Genomic DNA, 19,509 nt, shown 5'->3' with positions numbered 1-19,509 from the left:
GCTGCAAATTTACCCCTTCATCTGCCTGTCCTTCCTGACATCTTTACTGCTCACTATCTTAGATTTATTTCTGTCTTACCCCTCCTCCGCTCTACCATTCTGGTTCCCATCCCCCGCCAAATTAGTTTAAACCCTCTCTAACAGCTCTATTAAACCTTCCCGCCAGGATATTGGTCCCCTTCGGGTTCAGGTGTAACCCGTCCTTTTTGAACAGGTCATACTTCCCTCAGAAGAGATCCAAATGATCCAAGAATCTGAAGCCCTGCTCCCTGCACCAGTCTCTCAGCCATGCATTCATCTGCCTGATCCTACTATTCTTGCCCTCACTGGCACGTGGCACAGGTTGCAATCCTGAGATTACTACCCTGGAGGTCCTGTTTCTCAGCTTCCTTCCTAACTCCCGGAAAGCTCTCTTCAGGACTTCCTCCCTTTTCCTATCAATGTCATTGGTACCAACATGTACCAAGACAGCTGGCTGCTCGCCCTCTCCCTTCAAAATATTCTGGACCTTTCCAGTTCCATGACATACGAAATAACTCCAACAGTGATTTGCCACAGGGGTGCCTTTCTTCAGTGAACTACCACACCCAGACAAAGGGTAAATACACACGTGGTATTCACAAAGGTTTTCCCCTCACCAGAGAACCCACTCCTGTAGATTAACTACGTTGCAATCATACCTTTGTAGTCAAATGGAAACAAACTCACCCTTACAGGCTACTTGGAGAGAGAGTCCAAACAGTGATCTCTTTATCACTAGGTTTCTTCTGTTGCAAACCTTCCTCTCCTCTCCTCTCTCTACTCTGCGAGCTACTTCTAGTTGCAGAAACTTGTGAGAGTCATTTATCAATACTCTGGATCGATCTCAACTCACCCCCTTGGACTACACAAACACGATGAAATCTGCAAATGCTGGAAATTCAAGCAACACACACAAAATGCTGGTGGAACGCAGCAGGCCAGGCAGCATCTATAGGAAGAAGCACAGTCGATGTTTTGGGCCGAGACCCTTCGTCAGGACTAACTGAAGGAAAAGATAGTAAGTGATTTGAGAAGTAAGAGAATCTCTTACTATCTTTTCTTTCAGTTAGTCCTGACGAAGGGTCTCGGCCCAAAACGTCGACTGTGTTCCTTTCTATAGATGCTGCCTGGCCTGCTGCGTTCTACCGGCATTTTGTGTGTGTCCTTTGTGCTACTGAAAGTTTAAACCAGCAACCAACTCACTGCTGTCTTTCATTGACCAAATCCATCTAGACTCTGTCCTTGTATATTCAAAACAAGCTGCAGAGAAACCATAGCGTCAATTGCCCATCAAATAACTCTCTCTCTCTCTCCCTCCCCCTCTCTCTCCCCCTCTCCCTCCCTCTCCCCCTCCCTCCCCCTCTCTCTCTCCCCCTCCCTCCCCCCCTCTCTCTCCCCTCCTCTCTCTCTCCCCCCTTCTCTCTCTCCCTCTCTCTCTCTCCCTCTCTCTCTCCCTCACCCCCCAACTCAAACAGTGTCCAAAAGTCAGTCTCATTCTCCCGGCGTTTTTAAGTCGCAGCCTGCAGAAAAAATTTACCCTGGGGCATATAACACTATGAAAACAGAGAAATGCCCCAAAGAATGAATAACAGATAAACGTAAGAAGAACTTACAAAAGGTTCAAAAATCTAGGGACAGAGATCTGGAAGATTATAAGGCTAGCAGGAAAGAGTTTAAGAATGAAATTAGGAGAGCCGGAAGGGACCATAAGAAGGTCTTGGTGGACAGGATTCAGGAAAAACCCAAGGCATTCAACAAGTATGTGAAGAGCAGGAGGATAAGATGTGAGAGAATAAGACCAATCAAGTGTGACAGTGGAAAAGTGTGTGTGGAACCGGAGGAGATAATAGAGGTACTGTAGCGATGTACTACATACAGAGCTAGAGATGACACGCAGTCGGTAAGTCGTTTCGAGACTAGTTTATTCAAACCGCAGCACTGGCATTTAATCCCTAGCGCCCGCCCTCTCCGGGTGGAAATGACGTCAGAGGTGCATTACCAAAGTCTCTCCCCGCGCGTTGGCTATTTGTGAGCCAGCTTGCCTGCGCAGAAAGTGGGTTGCCACATAACCCCCCGCCCCAGAACCGGCGATACACCCCCCAATGTCCACAGTCTGGATCAGCCTCTGTTTGGGAGGTCTGCCTCTGTGCCGCAGTGCCTGAACCTTGACCGGCTGCGCCAAGTCCACATGGGCTGGTTTGAGTCGGTCCGCCATGAAAACCTGCTCTTTCCCCCCAATGTCCAGAACGTACGTGGACCCGTTGTTGTTGATCACCTTGAATGGCCCCTCACATGGCTGCTGTAGCGGTGCCCGGTGTCCTGCCCTTCGTACAAACACAAATTTACAGTCCTGCAAATCTTTGGGTACATGGGTCGTGTTCCGTCCATGCTGTGAAGTCGGCACGGGGGCCAGGTTGCCAAGCCTTTCGCGTAGTCTGTCCAGGACTGTTCCTCTTGCACCCTTGGGGCTGGTATGAACTCTCCCGGGACGGCCAGGGGTACGCTGTACACTAACTCGGCCGACGAGGCGTGCAGGTCCTCTTTGGGCGCCGTGCGAATTCCAAGCAAGACCCAAGGAAGCTCGTCCACCCAGTTAGGTCCTCTCAGGCGGGCCATGAGAGCCGACTTCAAGTGACGGTGGAAGTGTTCCACTAGTCCGTTCGACTGTGGGTGGTAGGCAGTAGTGTGGTGTAGCTGCGTTCCCAACGGGCTGACCACAGGCTGGAGGTGAACTGGGCACCTCTGTTGGAGGTAATGTGGGCCGGTACCCCGAAACATGCTACCCAGGTTGCAATCAGTGCTCGGGCGCAGGAATCGGCAGATGTGTCAGTGAGCGGGACCGCCTCTGGCCACCTCGTGAACCGGTCTACCATAGTTAGGAGATACTGCGCTCCTCGGGACACTGGTAGGGGGCCCACGATATCCACATGAATGTGGTCGAACCTCTGGTGGGTGGGTTCGAACTACTGCGGCGGGGCTTTAGTGTGCCGCTGCACCTTGGCTGTTTGGCAATGCGCGCACGTTCTGGCCCATTCACTGACCTGCTTGCGAAGACTGTGCCACGCAAACTTGCTGGAGACCAGCCAGACGGTTGTCCTGATAGATGGGTGCGTAAAACTGTGTATGGAGTCGAAAACTCGCTGCCTCCAGGCTGCCGGAACGATGGGGCGAGGTTGGCAGGTAGCCACGTCGCACAGGAGGGTCCTCTCACCTGGGCCTACGAGAAAGTCCTGCAGCTGCAAACCCGAGACTGCGGTCCTGTAGCTGGGCATCTCGTCGTCTGCCTTCTGCGCCTCCGCCAGTGCTGCATAGTCCATCCCCCAGGGACAGGGCCTGGACAGCTGGTTTGGAGAGTGCGTCCGCTGTGATGTTGTCCTTTCCCGAGACATGCTGGATGTCTGTCGTGCACTCAGAGATGTAGGACAGATGTCGCTGCTGGCAAGCCAACCAGGGATCGGACACCTTCGTGAATGCGAAGGTCAACGGTTTGTGGTCCATGAATGCGGTGAATGGCCTGCCTTCTAAGAAGTACCTGAAATGCCGGATTGCCAGATACAGTGTCAACAGCTCCTGGTCGAAAGCACTGTACTTGAGTTCGGGTGGTCGTAGGTGCTTGCAGAAGAGCGCCAGGGGTTGCCAGCGCCCCTCGGTGAGCTGCTCCAGCACCCCACTGATTGCTGTGTCGGATGCGTCCACCGTGAGTGCGTCAGAACGTCTGTTCTGGGGTGCACCAGCATTGCGGCATCTGCCAAGGCTTCCTTGGCTTTAACGAAAGTGGCCGTGGCCTCCTCGTCCCAAGTAATGTCCTTGCCTTTACCCGACATCAGGGTGTACAAAGGGCACATGATACGGGCTGCTGAGGGGAGGAAACAGTGGTAGAAGTTCTGCATACCAACGAACTCCTGCAGGCCTTTGACCGTGTTGGGTCGGGCAAAGTGGCGGATCGCGTCTACCTTGGCGGACAGATGTGTTGCCCCATCTTTGGTAATCCTGTGGCCCAGGAAGTCGATGGTATCAAGACCGAACTGACATTTGGCCGGGTTGATCGTGAGGCCGAAATCACTCAGACGGGAGTAGAGCTGGCGGAGGTGGGACAGATGCTCCTGGCGACTACTGCTGGCTATAAGGTTGTCGTCCAAATAGATGAACGCAAAGTCCAGGTTGCGTCCCACCGCATCCATTAGCCGTTGGAACGTCTGTGCGGCATTCTTCAGGCCGAACGGCATTCGGAGGAACTCGAGCAGGCTGAATGGGGTGATGAGTGCTGTTTTGGGGATGTCTTCAGGGTGCACCGGGATTTGATGGTATCCCTGGATGAGGTCTACTTTGGAAAATATTTTTGCCCTGTGCAGGTTTGCTGCAAAGTCCTGTATGTGCGGCACGGGGTAGCGGTCTGGAGTTCTAGCCTTGTTCAGTCTGCGGTAGTCGCCGCATGGTCTCCAACCCCCGGCTGCTTTGGGTACCATGTGCAAGGGGGAGGCCCATGGGTTGTCGGACCTCTGTACGATCCCCAATTCCTCCATCCTCTTGAACTCCTCCTTCACCAGGCGGAGCCTTCGTGCGCGGGCATGGAGGGGTGGTCCCTGGGTTGGAATGTGGTGCTGTACCCCGTGTTTGGGCATGGCTGCCGTGAACTGCGGTGCCAGAATTGATGGAAAGTCCTCCAGGATTCTGGTGAATTCGAGGTCGGGCAGCGTGATGGGGTCCAGGTGTGGGGCCGGCAATTTGGCTTCACCCAGGGAGAACGTCTGGAAAGCCTCAGCATGTACCAGTCTTTTCCCTTGCAAGTTGACCAGCTGGCTGTGAGCTCGCAAGAAGTCCGCCCCCAGGAGTGGTTGGGCCACTGCAGCCAGTGTGAAGTCCTACGTGAACCAGCTGGTGCCGAACTGCAGCTGCATTGTGCAGGTGCCGTAGGTCCGTATCTTGCTGCCGTTTGCGGCCCTTAGGGTGGGTCCTGGCTTCCTGTTGCGGGTGTCGTTCCCCGTCGGGGACAAGACGCTGATTTCCACTCCGGTGTCGACCAAGAAGCGGCGTCCTGACTGTTTGTCCCAGATGTACAAGACTGTTTTTGTCCCAGACTGCTTTTGTGCCCCACCGCTGGTGGTAGAAACACTACTGTTCACTGGCCTCCTCACTTCTGCCCGTGTTGTGTGCGCCCCCCTGCCGAGCCTGGTCTGGTCCGCTGTTGGGCGCGTGGCCTGGTAATCTGACTGACAGACGTCATGCTCTCCCTCTTGGCTTTCCACAGCATCTCATTCATCGATGGTGATGGCAGTCTGTCTCCCAAACCATCCAGGTGAAGCAGGCGGGCACCCCACTCACGCCGTGAGAGGCCGAAGTTCCTAATGAGCAGCGCTTTGAATGCTTCATATTTGCCTTCTTCCGGGGGCGACTGTATGAAATCCGCAACCTGGGCAGCTGTCTCCTGGTTAAGGGCGCTCACCACGTGGTAGTAACGCATGGAATCAGAGGATGTCTGCCGAATCTGGAACTGGGCTTCTGCTTGGCTAAACCACACACGTGGTCGCAGCGTCCAGAAAGTTGGCAGTTTTAGCGAAACTGCGTGAACAGATGAAGAGTCGGTCATCTTTAGTCCAAATCCCGTTTGGACCGTCAGGGTCACCTGATGTACTACAAACAGAGCTAGAGACGACACGCAGTCGGGACTAGTTTATCAAACTTCGCCGCTTTGGCATTTAATCCCTAGCACCCACCCTCTCCGGGCGGAAATGACGTCAGAGGTGCATTACCAAAGTCTCTCCCTACGCGCTGGCTATTTGTGAGCCGGTTCACCTGCGCAGAAAGTGGGTCGCCACAGTACTTAATGAGTACTTTTCTACTACGGAAAGGGATCTTGGTGATTGTAGGATGACTTACAGTGGACCGAAAAACTTGATCATGTAGATATTCAGGAATGGATTCTCAATATTCCTGGATTTCAGTGCTTTAAAAGGGATAGAGAGGGGAAAAAGGGGAGGAGGGGTGGCATTACTAGTCAGGGATACTATTACAGCTACAGAAAGGGTGGGTAATGTAGCAGGATCCTCTTTGAGTCAGTATGGGTGGAAATCAGGAACACGAAGGGAGCAGTTACTCTATTGGGAGTATTCTATAGGCCCCCTGGTAGCAGATTGTGAGGTAGAGTTTGGAAATGTGCAAAAATAGCAGGGTTGTTATCATGGCATGTTAACTTCCCTAACATTGATTGTCACCTAATTAGTTCCAATGGTTTAGACAGGGCAGAGTTTGTTAAGTATGTCCAGGATGGATTCCTGTCACAGTATGTTGACAGGCCGACTAGGGGGAATGCCATACTAGATCTAGTATTAGGTAATGAACCGGGTCAGGTCACAAATCTCTCAGTGGGTGAGCATCTGGGGGACAGTGACCATGGCTCCCTGGCCTTTAACATTATCATGGAAAAGGATAGAATCAGAGAGGACAGGAAAATTTTTAATTGGGGAAGGGCAAATTATGAGGCCATAAGGCTAGAACTTGTGGGTGTGAAATGGGATGATGTTTTTGCAGGGAAATGTACTATGGACATGTGGTTGATGTTTAGGGATCTCTTGCAGGATGTTAGGGATAAATTTGTCCTGGTGAGGAAGATAAAGAATGGTAGGGTGAAGGAACCATGGGTGACAAATGAGGTGGAAAATCTAGTCAGATGGAAGAAGGCAGCATACGTGAGGTTTAGGAAGCAAGGATCAGATGGGACTATTGAAGAATACAGGGTAACAAGAAAGGAGCTTAAGAAGGGGCTGAGGAGAGCAAGAAGGGGACATGAGAAGGCCTTGGCGAGTAGGGTAAAGGAAAAAGGATGACGGGAGTGAAGGTAGGACCGATTAGAGATAAAGATGGGAAAATGTGCCTGTAAGCGAGGTCCTCAATGAATACTTCTCTTCGGTGTTCACCAATGAGAGGGAACTTGATGACGGTGAGGACAATATGAGTGAGGTTGATGTTCTGGAGCATGTTGATATTAAGGGAGAAGAGGGGTTGGAGTTGTTAAAATACATTAGGACGGATAAGTCCACGGGGCCTGATGGAATATTCCCCAGGCTGCTCCACGAGGCGAGGGAAGAGATTGCTGAGCCTCTGGCTAGGATCTTTATGTCCTTGTTGTGCATGGGAATGGTACCGGAGGATTGGAGGGAGGCAATTGTTGTCCCCTTGTTCAAAAAAGGTAGTAGGGATAGTCCGGGTAAATATACACCAGTGAGCCTTACATCTGTGGTGGAACAGCTGTTGAAAAAGATTCTTAAAGATAGGATCTTTGGGCATTTAGAGAATCATGGTCTGATCAGGGACAGTCAGCATGCCTTTGTGAAGGGCAGGTCGTGTCTAACAAGCCTGATAGAGTTCTTTGAGGAGGTGACCAGGCATGTAGATGAGGGTAGTGCAGTGGATGTGATCTACATGGATTTTAGTAAGGCATTTGACGAGGTTCCACACGGTAGGCTTATTCAGAAAGTCAGAAGGCATGGGATCCAGGAAAGTTTGGCCAGGTGGATTCAGAATTGGCTTGCATGCAGAAAGCAGAGAGTTATGATGGAGGGAGTACATTTGGATTGGAGGGTTGTGACTAGTGGTGTCCCACAAGGAGCATTTCTGGGACCCCTACTTTTTGTGACTTTTATTAACGACCTGGATGTGAGGGCAGAAGGGTGGGTTGGCAAGTTTGCAGAAGACACAAAGGTTGATGGTGTTGTAGATAGTGTAGAGGATTGTCGAAGATTGCAGAGAGACATTAGCAGGATGTAGAAATGGGTTGAGAAGTGGCAGATGGAGTTCATCTCGGAGACGTCTGAGGTGGTACACTTTGGAAGGACAAACTCCAAGGCAGAGTACAAAGTAAATGGCAGGATACTTGGTAGTGTGGAGGAGCAGAGGGAACTGGGGGTACATATCCACAGATCCCTGAAAGTTGCCTCACAGGTAGATAGGGTAGTTAAGATAGCTTATGGGGTGTTAGCTTTCAGAAGTCGAGGGATAGAGTTTAAGAGTTGCGAGGTAATGATGCAGCTCTATAAAACTCCAGTTAGGCCACACTTGGTACTGTGTCCACTTCTGGTTGCTTCACTATAGGAAGAATGTGGTATCATTGGAAAGGGTACAGAGGAGATTTACCAGGATGCTGCCTGGTTTAGAGAGTATGCATTATGATCAGAGATTAAGGGAGCTAGGGCTTTACTCTTTGGAGAGAAGGAGGATGAGAGGAAACATGATAGAGATATACAAGATATTAAGAGGAATAGATAGAGTGGACAGCCAGTGCCTCTTTCCCAGTGCACCACTGCTCAATACAAGAGGACATGGCTTCAAGGTAAGGGGGGTGGGAAATTCAAGGGGGATGTTAGAGGAAGGTTTTTTACTCAGAGAGTGGTTGGTGCATGGAATGCACTGCCTGATTCAGTGGTGGAAGCAGATACACTAGTGATATTTAAGAGTCTACTAAATAGGTATATGGAGTAATTTAAGGTGGGGGGGGCGTTATATGGGAGGCAGGGTTTAAGGGTCGGTACCAATGTTGTGGGTCGAAGGGCCTGTACTGTGCTGTATTGTTCTGTGTTCTATGACCTCCTCAGCTGCTTCTGGCAATACATTCCACAGATTTACCACCCTCTGACTAAAGTCATTTTGCCGCATCTCAGTTCTAAATGGATGTCCTTCAATTCTGAAGTCGTGCCCTCTTGTCCTAGACTCCCCTACAATGGGAATTAACTTTGCCATTTCTAATCTGTTCAGGCTTTTTACCATCTAGAATGTGTCAATGAGATCCCCCCTCATTCTCCAGAACTCCAGGGAATACAGCCCAAGCACTGCCAGACGATCCTCATACAGTAACCCTTTCATTCCTGGAATCACTGTTGTGAACAGAGAAGTGGCAAATGGTATACAGTATCAGGAAGTGTATTGTCATGCACTTTGGGAGAAGAGTTAAAAGCAAAGACTATTTTCTAAACAGCAAGAAAATTCTGAAAATCCAAGGTGCAAAGGGACTTGGGAGTCCTCGTGCAGAATTCCCTAAAGGCTAATCTGTAGTCTGAGTTGATGGTGAGGACGGTAAATGTGATGTTAGCATTCATTTCAAGAGAATTAGAATATAAATGCAAAGGTGTCGTGCTGAGGTTTTGTACGGCACTGTTGAGGCCTTACTTGGAGGAGTGTAAACGGTTTTGGGACCATCGAAAAGGATGAAAGGATGTGCTGACATTGGAGCAGGTTCAGTGGAGGCTCATAGAAACACCGAAACATAGAAAACCTACAGCACAATACAGGCCCTTACCATAGAAATCGCTAGGCTTACACATAGCCCTCTATTTTTCTGAGCTCCATGTACCTATCCAAAAGTCTCTTAAAAGACCCTATCATATCCGCCTCCACCACCGCTGCCGGCAGCCCATTCCACGCACTCACCACTCTCTGAGTAAAAAAACTTACTCCTGACATCTACACTGTACCTGCTCCCCAGCACTTTAAACCTGTGTCGTTTTGTTGCTACCATTTCAGCCCTGGGAAAAAGCCTCTGACTATCCACATAATCACTGCTTCTCATCATCTTATACACCTCTATGAGGTTACCTCTCATCCTCCGTCGTTCGCTAAGGAGAAAAGGCCGAGTTCACTCAACCTGTTCTCATAAGGCATGCTCCACAATCCAGGCAACATCCTTGTAAATCACCTCTGCACCCTTTCTATGGTTTCCACATCCTTCCTGTAGTGAGGCAACCAGAACTGAGCACAGTACTCCAAATGGGGTCTGAGCAGGGTCCTATATAGCTGTAATATTACCTCTCAGCTCCTAAATACAATTCCATGATTGATGCAGGCCAATACAACATACACCTTCTTAACCACAGAGTCAACCTGTGCAGCAGCTTTGAGCGTCCTTTGGATGTGGACCCTAAGATCCCTCTGATCCTCCACACTACCAAGAGCCTTACCATTAATACTATTTCCGCCATCATATTTGACCTACCAAAATGAACCACCTCACACTAATCTGGGTTGAACTGTTGAACTGCCACTTCTCAGCCCAGTTTTGCATCCTATCAATGTCCCGCTGTAACCTCTTGACAGCCCTCCACACTATCCACAACACCCTCAACCTTTCTATCATCAGCAAATTTACTAGCCCATCCCTCCACTTCCTCATCCAGGTCATCTATAAAAATCACGAAGAGTAGGGGTCCCAGAACAGATCCCTGAAGCACACCACTGGTCACCGACCTCCATATAGACTTTGACTCAAGAATTTCTTTCTCTTGTATTTCTTATACTCCATAAGGTTCTCAGTTGTTCCTACCTCCCTGTACCTGCTGTGCACTTCCTTTTTCTTAACTGAGGCACAATATATCTTGAAGGTAAGGTTCCCTAAACCTGGTATCCTTGCCTTTTATTCTGACAGGAGCATACAAACTGTACTCTCAAAATTTCCCTTTTGAAGGCTCCCACTTACCAAGTAAACCTTTGCCAGAAAACAACCCATCACAGGCCACACTTGCCAGATCCTTTGTGATGCCATTAAAATTGTCCTTTCTCCAATTTAGAATCTTAAACTGAGGATGAGACCCTTCCTTTTCCGTAATTACCTTGAAATGAATAAATTATGATCACTAGATGCAAAGTGTTTCCCTACACAAACTTCTTTCACCTGCCACGTCTTATTCACAAATAGAACTAATATTGCACTCTCTGTATTTGGGAGTTCTATGTACTGATGTAATGGAACTTTCCTGAACACATTTGACAAACTCTGTTCCATTCAGTTCTTTTACAATATGGGAATTCCAGTCAATATGTAGAAAGTTATAATCACCTACTAGAACAACCTCATGTTCTGATGTGGAAAGTTAAAATAGCGAAAGGAACATGTCCCTGTAAATGCCAGCAATGGGAAACACAAAATTAAATTGTAAAATATTACAAATGATGTACTCTTTCAAAGTATAGGTGTTCCCTGCTTTACGAATGTTTGCTTTATGCCACTTCGCTTTTACATAAGACTTACATTAGTAACCTGTTTTGGCATTACAAGGAGGATTTTCGCTTTTATGAAAATTTTTCCCATGCAGATTAATAGTTCTTCGCTTTACGCCATTTCGGCTTAAGAAAGGTTTTGTAGGAACACTCTACTTTTGTAAAGGGGGGACACACCTGTATTGTCTGTAGAAGGATGCAGAGAGCTTGTTTAATGAGTTGTTCCCTGTCTGGTTCCAGGTGAGCATCTGCCTGGAGTGTAACAGTAGTAAACTGCGAGGACTGAAGAGAAAGTGGATTCGATGTTCAGCACAGGCTACTGTTCTGCACCTGAAGAAATTTATTGCCAAAAAACTCAACTTAACATCATTTAATGAGGTAATATTGGAAAATAAAAAAGAATATTAGGGCTTTGGTCCCAAATCCATCAGAGAAAAAGAATTATTTTACCATATTAAAACAGTTTTGGACTGTCACAGGCTTTATAACCAATTATTTCAAGCATTAGTGAGATACAATATACAAAATAACAGCATGATGTCCATCTGTTCACTCTGATCTCGTTTAGTTTTAATTCATCAGTGCTTTTTTCACCATGTTTAATCTTGTGATGCTCTGTTTTCCTGTCCCCCCCCAACACTCCCCCAACCACACCCCCGTCCTCACCCTGCCTCTTCATACCCTACCCCTCATCCTCCCCGTTGCCCTCGCCCTGGTCAGCCCCATCACTGCACCCTCGTCCACCCCCAGTCTCAAATCTCCCCTCATACCCTCCCTCTCATGCTAACACCCATCCTTACCTTAATCATCACCTCACCCTCTATCCTACCTGCCATACCCCAGACATCCCCATGCTCCACCCCACCATACCCAACGCAGCCCACACCTGACCCCCCCCAATCTACACTCCAGCTCCCACCCCACCTCCCTGTCTTGCTCTAAATTATGATCTGTAGCCAGTAACCATAGATCGATCATTATTTCCACCTTCCAAGCAGGCATGGTTTCAGGGTAATCTCTGTAGCCCCACCTTCAATCCATAGAATAAAGAATGTGGTTTTGGATTGCACCTTCAGAGAACTCTGCTTAAATTTAATTACTGGCAATCAAAAGAGAATTTTTCTAGTAATATTTTGCACAACGAAAAGTGACTGTGGTTTTTGGAAGTAAGTCATTCTGGCCTTAGACTGTGACTTTCCTGCTCAACAGGTTTTCCAGCTTTTAAAACAATGCATGCTTAGCACCAGACAAAATTGTAAAATTGTTGGTACCTGACTCTTACCAATAAACAATCAGTTGGTCACATGGGTGTAATTGAGTGTTGCTGTCTTGTATCGCTGAATTAAAAACAAATGTGTTTATCATCTTCCCACTGCGCTGAATGCTTTTCTGGCATTAGCACTCAGCTGAACTTACATTCCTGTCGTGTCCTTTCCTGCAGTGGGCAGGGTTTGACAACAAAATCTCTTTTGTACTCTGATGTGTTATACTGTCATGACTCCTTCCTCTCTTCATTACCCCATAGTTGGATATTCTATGCAATGAAGAAATCCTTGGAAAGGATCATACTTTGAAATTTGTCGTTGTCACTCGATGGAGATTTAAGGTAAACAGCAATTCTATTGCCTTTTAGAATCATTAATCAACTCTGTATTTTAAATTTTGGAAAGATTTCCAGTCAGTTGTCTATTGTTTCCTTATTTTTGATGGGCGTATATTATATCTAACAAACCCCATGGCTGTCGAGGTGGTACAATCTGACATTTATCTCATTTGATTGGTGCCATGTTCTACATAAGGTACACAAGGTTTCCAAGGACTTCCTGTAACCATCTGTGACTTTATCCTCATCATGACATAACAGAGCATTGAGCCAAGATTGGTCTCAAGGTTTTTAAATTTTTATTTTGTGATACAGTATGGAGTAGGTCTTTTTGGCCTTTCTAGCTGCACTACCACAGCAAACCCCAACAAACCAGATTAACCTTAACCTAATTACGGGACAATTTACAATAACTAATTAACCTATCTGGTACATCTTTGGAATATGGGAGGAACTGAAGCATTCCAAGGAGAGGATGTACAGACTCCTAACAGATGGCACCAGAATTGAACTCAGACTCCAGAAAGCCCAAATTGTTTTGCATTGCGCTAACCACTAAGCTACAGATTTAATCCACGAGGGTGGGAAGTATTAATGTAATATTCAATGTGACCAATAGCAGATATTGGGCTGAATTTCCAAGTTCATTGGTTCTGGAATTCTGGGGGGATATACAGACCGCATTGTAACAGGTGCTACAGAAACATGAACATTGTGTTTCCCACATGGAGACAGGGCTGAATATGGAAAGGCCTGGATAGAGTGGATGTGGAAAGGATGATTCCTATAATGGGGGAGTTTAGGTCGAGAGGCACAGCCTCAGAATAAAAGGAAGTATTTAGAACAGAGATGAGGAGGAATTCCTTTAGCTACAGTGTGGTGAATCTGTGGAATTAATTGCCACAGACGGCTGTGGAGGCCAAATCATTGCATATATTTAAGGGGGACGTTGACAGGTTCTTGATTAGTCAGGCCGTCAAAGATTACGGGGAGAAGACAGGAGCAGTCAAAGCTATTGTTACAACCATGGCTGACAAGAGAAGTCAAAGCTATTGCAAAAGCAAAAGAAAGGGCATACGACAAAGCAAAAATTATTAGGAAGATGGAGGATTAGGAAATTTTTAACAACCTACAGAGAGCAACTTAAAGAATCATTAGAAGGGAAAGGATGAAATATGAAAGCAAGCTAGTAAATAATATCAAAGTGAATAGTAAAAGTTTTTTCAAGTATGTTAAAAATAAAAGAGAAATATGGATATGGGACCATTATAAAATGAGGCAGGAGAAATAATACAGTGGACAAGAAGATGACTGATGAACTAAATGAGTATTTTGCATCAGTCTTCACAATGGAAGACTCCAGAAGTATGCCTAATGTAGTGTGTGAAGGCAGAGAAGTTGGTGCAGTTACTGTTACATGAGAAAAGGTGCTCAAAAAGCTGAAAGAACTAAAGGTGCATAAGTCACTTGAACAGCACCCTAGGGTTCTGAAAGAGGTAGTGTTAGAGATTGTGGTGGCATTAGAAATGATCTTTCAAAAATCAGTGGACTCTGGCATGGTGCCAGAGAACTGGAAAATTGCAAATGTTGCTGCACTCTTTAAGAAAGGAGGAAGGCAGCAGAAAGGAAATTATAGACCAGTTAGCCTGACCTCGGTGGCTGGGAAGATGTTAAGAGTCAATTATTAATGATGAGGTGATGGAGTACTTGGTGACACAGAAGAAGATAATACAAAGTCAGCATGGTTTCCTTCAGGGAAAATCCTGCCTGATGACCCTGTTGGAGTTTTTTGAGGAGATTGCAAGTAGAATAGATAAAGAGGATGCAGTGGATGTTGCATATTTGTACTTTCAGAAGGCCTTCAACAAGGTGCTACACATGAGGCTGCTTACCAAGTTAAGAGCCTATGGTATTACAGGAAAGTTACTAACATGGTCAGAGCATTGGCTGGTCGGTAGGAGGCAGCGAGTGGGAATAAAAGGATCCTTTTCTTGTTGGCTGCCAGTGACTAGTGGTGTTCCACAGGGGTTGATGTTGGGACCACTTCTTTTTATGTTGTATAAAAATGATTTAGATGATGGAAAAGATGGTTTGTTGTCAAGTTTGCAGATGATACGAAGATTGGTGGAGGGGCAGGCAATGTTGTGGAAATAGGTAGGATGCAGAAGGACTTGGACAGCTTAGGAGAATGGGCAAGAAAGTGGCAAATGAAATACAATGTTGAAAAATGCATGGTCATGCACTTTGGCAATAGAAATAAAAGTGTGGACTATTTTCTAAATGGAGAGAAAATCCTAAAGCTTGGGAGTCCTTGTGCAGAACACCCTGAAGGTTAACTTGCAGGTTGAGTTGGTGGTGAGGAAGGCAAATGCAATGTTAGCATTCAAGAGGTCCAGAATACAAGAGCAAGGATGTGATGCTGAGGCTTTATAAGCCACTGGTGAGGCCTCACCTTGAGTATTGAGAACAGTTTTAAACCCTCATCTTAGAAAAGATGTGCTGGCATTGGTAAGGGTCCAGAGGAGGTTCACAAGGATGATTCTAGAAATGAAAGCGTTATCATACAAGGAATGTTTAATGGCTCTGGGTCTGTACTCCCTTGAATTCAGAAGGATGAGCGGGGATCCCATTGAAACTTTTCAAATGTTGAAAGGCCTAGACAGAGTAGATACGGAAAGGATGTTTCCCATGGTGGGAGAGTCTCGGACAAGAGGACACAGCCTCAGGATAGAGGGGTGCTCTTTCAAAACAGAGATGTGGAGGAATTTTTTTGGTCAAGGGGTGATGAATTTGTGGAATTTGTTGCCTTGTGCAGCTGCAGGTCATTGGGTGTATTTAAGGCAGAGGTCGATAGATCCGTAGGCCAGGTGAGGGTGAAGGTGGGTGGGGAAGGTGGGATGAAGTATCAAATTGGAAAGGGTTCTTGGGATCAATCGTACTGTTTTCATCATTGCCAAGAATATCAGGCAAACAAATTGGTGGTAGCAATCTGGTTTAAGTCACAGTGCTAAAGTTAAACATGCCAGGTTTATGGAGGCAGAAGGTGCAGGTCAGTATTATGGGTTGAGTTAAATTATTATCCAGCCATACACATGAATGCAGCCAAAGAAAACTGTGTTCCTCTCACCCAATGTGCAAAACACAGAACCAGCAGTCATATATAAGCACGTGGCACATAAACACATAATTATGATATGTCAAATTAAAATCAAATCAAGTTCAAGTTTAATTATGATTTAACCATACATGAATACAGCCAAACGAAACATATTACTCTGGGGCCAAGGTGCAAAACATACACAGCACATTCAAAATAGCGAGCAAAAAAAAAATAGTTGTACAAAGAATATATATAGTTCAAGGTCCCGATTGTACAGATTCCCAGCAGTGCACAGCCACTGCAGTCCAGCCTGTCATTCCACCAATTGAACACTGGAGCGCAGTGCTGATGGGAGAGGTCAGCCCCCAACCGAGCACAGATGATATGTTACAGCACCACTGGTGACTCTCTCCTGGACAGCAGCAGCTTGAGGCCTGATCCTCACTACAACCGAGGCAACACAGTTCTCATGCTGTCTGTTGTGTCACCAACAAGGGAAACAGGCCTATAGCATCTTACATTATCAATGCCCAACAGGGTCTTGCGATCGCAAGAGAAACATCCAGTTCCAACATGCCAGACGGCTCCAGTGTTTGAGTGTCATGGCCTGTAGATTGATGGTACATGGATGTTGTCCTGGAGTCATGTTTTTGCAAGAACAAGCCCACAGCAGTTTCTCATCTCTTACAAGTACAGCCGTAGACAAACACTATCAAACTTGTCTGCCACTGAGTGAACTCTGGAGGCAGCACCAACTGGAGGGGCCAGCCAGTAGCCCAGTGCTGACACCAGCGGCACACAGCCAGCTCTGCTGTTTCTTCCTCAGCAGCCGTAAAAGAAATGAGGGCTTGGTCTGCACCAGAACCAAAACCATGCAGCCTCTGCCCCCCCCCAACCAAACCTTCAATCTCAGCAATGAACCAGCGAATTGGACTGGCAGTTTTCACCTTTTGCCTCCACAGATGCTGCTTGACATGCAGACTTTGCAGCATTTCCCCTCTCCTTTCTCATCTGTTAGTCACTTAGTCTCTTTTGATGTGAGTATCAATGTAGCAAGTTGACTCAGAAGTTTTTTTGACAGTACTGCCTTCACTTTCATTTTCACCAAGAAATTATTTCTGTACTTATTACTATTAACATATTTCCACTGTACTGATGTTCATAGATTTCTCTCTTCCTAGTGTAGAGCTCAATGTGATTGGAGCATTTTAATGGTTTTTTGATTCCAATGAACAAAAATGCGAACATCCAGATGGAAGATTCAGTGTGTCCCATGTGAACTCTGGAGTCTAGGGCCCAGGATGCCTCTACATTAAGGGCTACTAAGACAATCCAGTAACAAGAAACTTCAGTGGAAATTGAGTGATACTTCCCTGCTGTGTAACTCTTCCACAATCAAATATATTTCAAATAAAGAGGCTTACCAGGATGCTGCCTGGATCAGAGGGCACATGCCAATGAGAAGCTGGACAAACTTGGGTTGTCTTCTCTGGAGTGGCAGAGTTTGAAGGGAGATCTGATAGAGGTTTATAACATTTTTAGAGGCATAGATAGAGTAGATAGACAGTATCTTTTTCCCAGGGTTGAAATGTCTAATATCAGAGGTGGTAACTTCAAAGAAGTGAGGGGTAGGTTTTTTTCAACACAGCGAGTGGTGGGGGCCTGAAGTGCACTGTCTGGGGTGGAGGTAGAGGCAGATACACGAGGGACTTTTAAGAGACACTTAGATAGGCACAAGGATGTGAGGAAAATGGAAGGATGTGGGTATTGTGTAGGCAGAAAAGATTAGTTATTTGATTACTAATTTAATTGGTTCGGCACAGCATTGTGGGCTGAAGGGCCTGTTCCTATGCTGTACTGTTCTATGTTCTGAGTTTCTATGGTAGTGGCTTTGGTCATGACTGAATCAGCTTTCACATGGGGATAGTTATGTTGCTGCCAGTTTAAGAACTAGATTTTGGTGTCCATACTTCATATCATCCCTTTCTTGAGCAGCTTACCAAAGTTGATCAGCTCTGTTCAGAATCTTAGAGCCAAACTTATCTTGAGTTCCTCCATCATCAAGGTCACCCATTTCTACCTCAATAGCATCTCCCGTCTCTGTCCCTGTCTCAAACATTCTCTACATATGTTATTTCCAGATGTGATGCCCACTTGACAGTCTCTCACCTACCTCCCTTCGTAAGCTTGAGCTCTTTCAGTCTCTACTGCCAGTGTTCTAACTCGTAGTGAATGGAGGGCCATACTGTACCAGTTTGAATATTTTCTTCAGAAATAATGCAGAAATTAAAGGTTAGACAAACTTGTGTTTACACCTACAGTAAGAAAAAAAGGTGAAGTTACACAGCATTTTATAAAGTTACCAAATGGCAACAAAGTACTTTTAATGAGGAGCCTTTTATCCTGGTTCAAGCAGTTCACACACACAGCCTACAACAGAATGAGGAACCTGCCTGCAGGCTGAAACATTGATTGTGTTATACAGAGGCAAGTTGCACACCATGACATTTATCAAGTCCTAACTGTGCCACTCCCTGAAATTATTCTCTTTTAATCATTTGAAATGAGGAAAGTAAAGAGTGGAAATAAAAGCATTATCAATGTCAAATTCCATTGAGATGGCGAGGGAGTTGGATTAGCGGAATCTCCTATAGTGCTAGTACTGAAGGGCCAAATAGTCTATCATGCTGTAATCATTCTGTGCTTCTGAATCAGCTATGCAAAAATGTTTTTTAGACTATAAGACACAGGAGTAGAATTAGGCCATTTGTCACATTGAGTATGCTCCGCCATTCCATCATGGTTGATTTATAATCCCTGTCAACCCACATAGGCTGTGTACAAGAAGGTCCAGAGTCAGCTCTAGTTCCTGAGGAGAATGAGGTCCTTTGGAGTATGTAGGCCTCTCCTTCACATGTTCTACCAGTCTGTCTTCGCCAGTACAGTCTTCTGTGGTGTGCTGGGACAAGGGCATCAACATCGGTGATGCCAACAGGCTCAATAAACTGATTAGAAAGGCTGGCTCTGTTTGAGGAGTCAAACTGCACACTCTGGAGGCTGAGGTAGAACAAAGGACCCTACAGAAAATCCTGAAAATTCTGTACAATGTTTCTCACCCGCAGCCACCTTGGCTGAATAGAGGAACACTTTCAGTAATAGATTATGACAACTGCACTGCTCCAAAGAGTGCTATATGAGGTCATTCTTACCCTCGACCATTAGGATTTATAATGAGTCAATCTATAGCTGGGAAAGAGATAATCCCCCTCCTGTTAGACTGTTTGAGGTAACTTATTTTTTATTCTTTCTTTCTTCTTTTCGTATATTTGTATATCTGTGTATTTGTAATGCTACTGTGACACTGTAATATCTTCGGGATCAATAAAGTATCTACCTATCTATTCTCTTGCCTTCTCTCCATAACCTTTGATGTCCTGACTAGTCAAGAACCTATCAACCTCCTTAAATATACCCAAGGACATAGCCTCCACTGCCACCTGTGGCAACAAATTCCACAGATTCATCACCTTCTAGCTAAAAAAATTCTCGCATATCTGTTCTGAATGGGCACCCTTCAATCCTTAAGTCAAGCCCTCTCATACTAGACTCCCCCACCATGGGAAACTTTGCCACATCCACTCTGTCCATGCCTTTTAAAATTCGAAATGTTTCTATGAGGTCCCCCTTCATTCTTCTAAACCCCAAGGAGCACAGTCCAATAGCGGTCAAACGTTCTTCATATGTTAACCCTCTCATTCCCAGAATCATTCTAGTGAATCTTCTCTGAACCCTCTCCAATGTC

The 19,509-nt window shown here is 46.2% G+C and overlaps 1 protein-coding gene across 3 annotated transcripts in view; it reads left to right on the top strand.

The window, feature by feature from the left end:
• Positions 1-19,509, top strand: part of LOC132405063 (polycomb group RING finger protein 3) — a 166,090-nt gene that overhangs the window by 124,178 nt on the left and 22,403 nt on the right. For all 3 annotated transcript variants that reach the window (XM_059989797.1, XM_059989795.1, XM_059989796.1), the window contains exons 8-9: positions 11,245-11,382; positions 12,530-12,610. In XM_059989797.1, the coding sequence (XP_059845780.1) occupies positions 11,245-11,382; positions 12,530-12,610 (219 nt within the window). The remainder of the gene's footprint in view (positions 1-11,244; positions 11,383-12,529; positions 12,611-19,509) is intronic.

The sequence above is a fragment of the Hypanus sabinus genome, chromosome 14, assembly GCF_030144855.1.
Source record: "Hypanus sabinus isolate sHypSab1 chromosome 14, sHypSab1.hap1, whole genome shotgun sequence".
NCBI classification, from domain to species: domain Eukaryota; kingdom Metazoa; phylum Chordata; class Chondrichthyes; order Myliobatiformes; family Dasyatidae; genus Hypanus; species Hypanus sabinus.
This window is presented reverse-complemented; position numbering and strand designations above follow the sequence as displayed.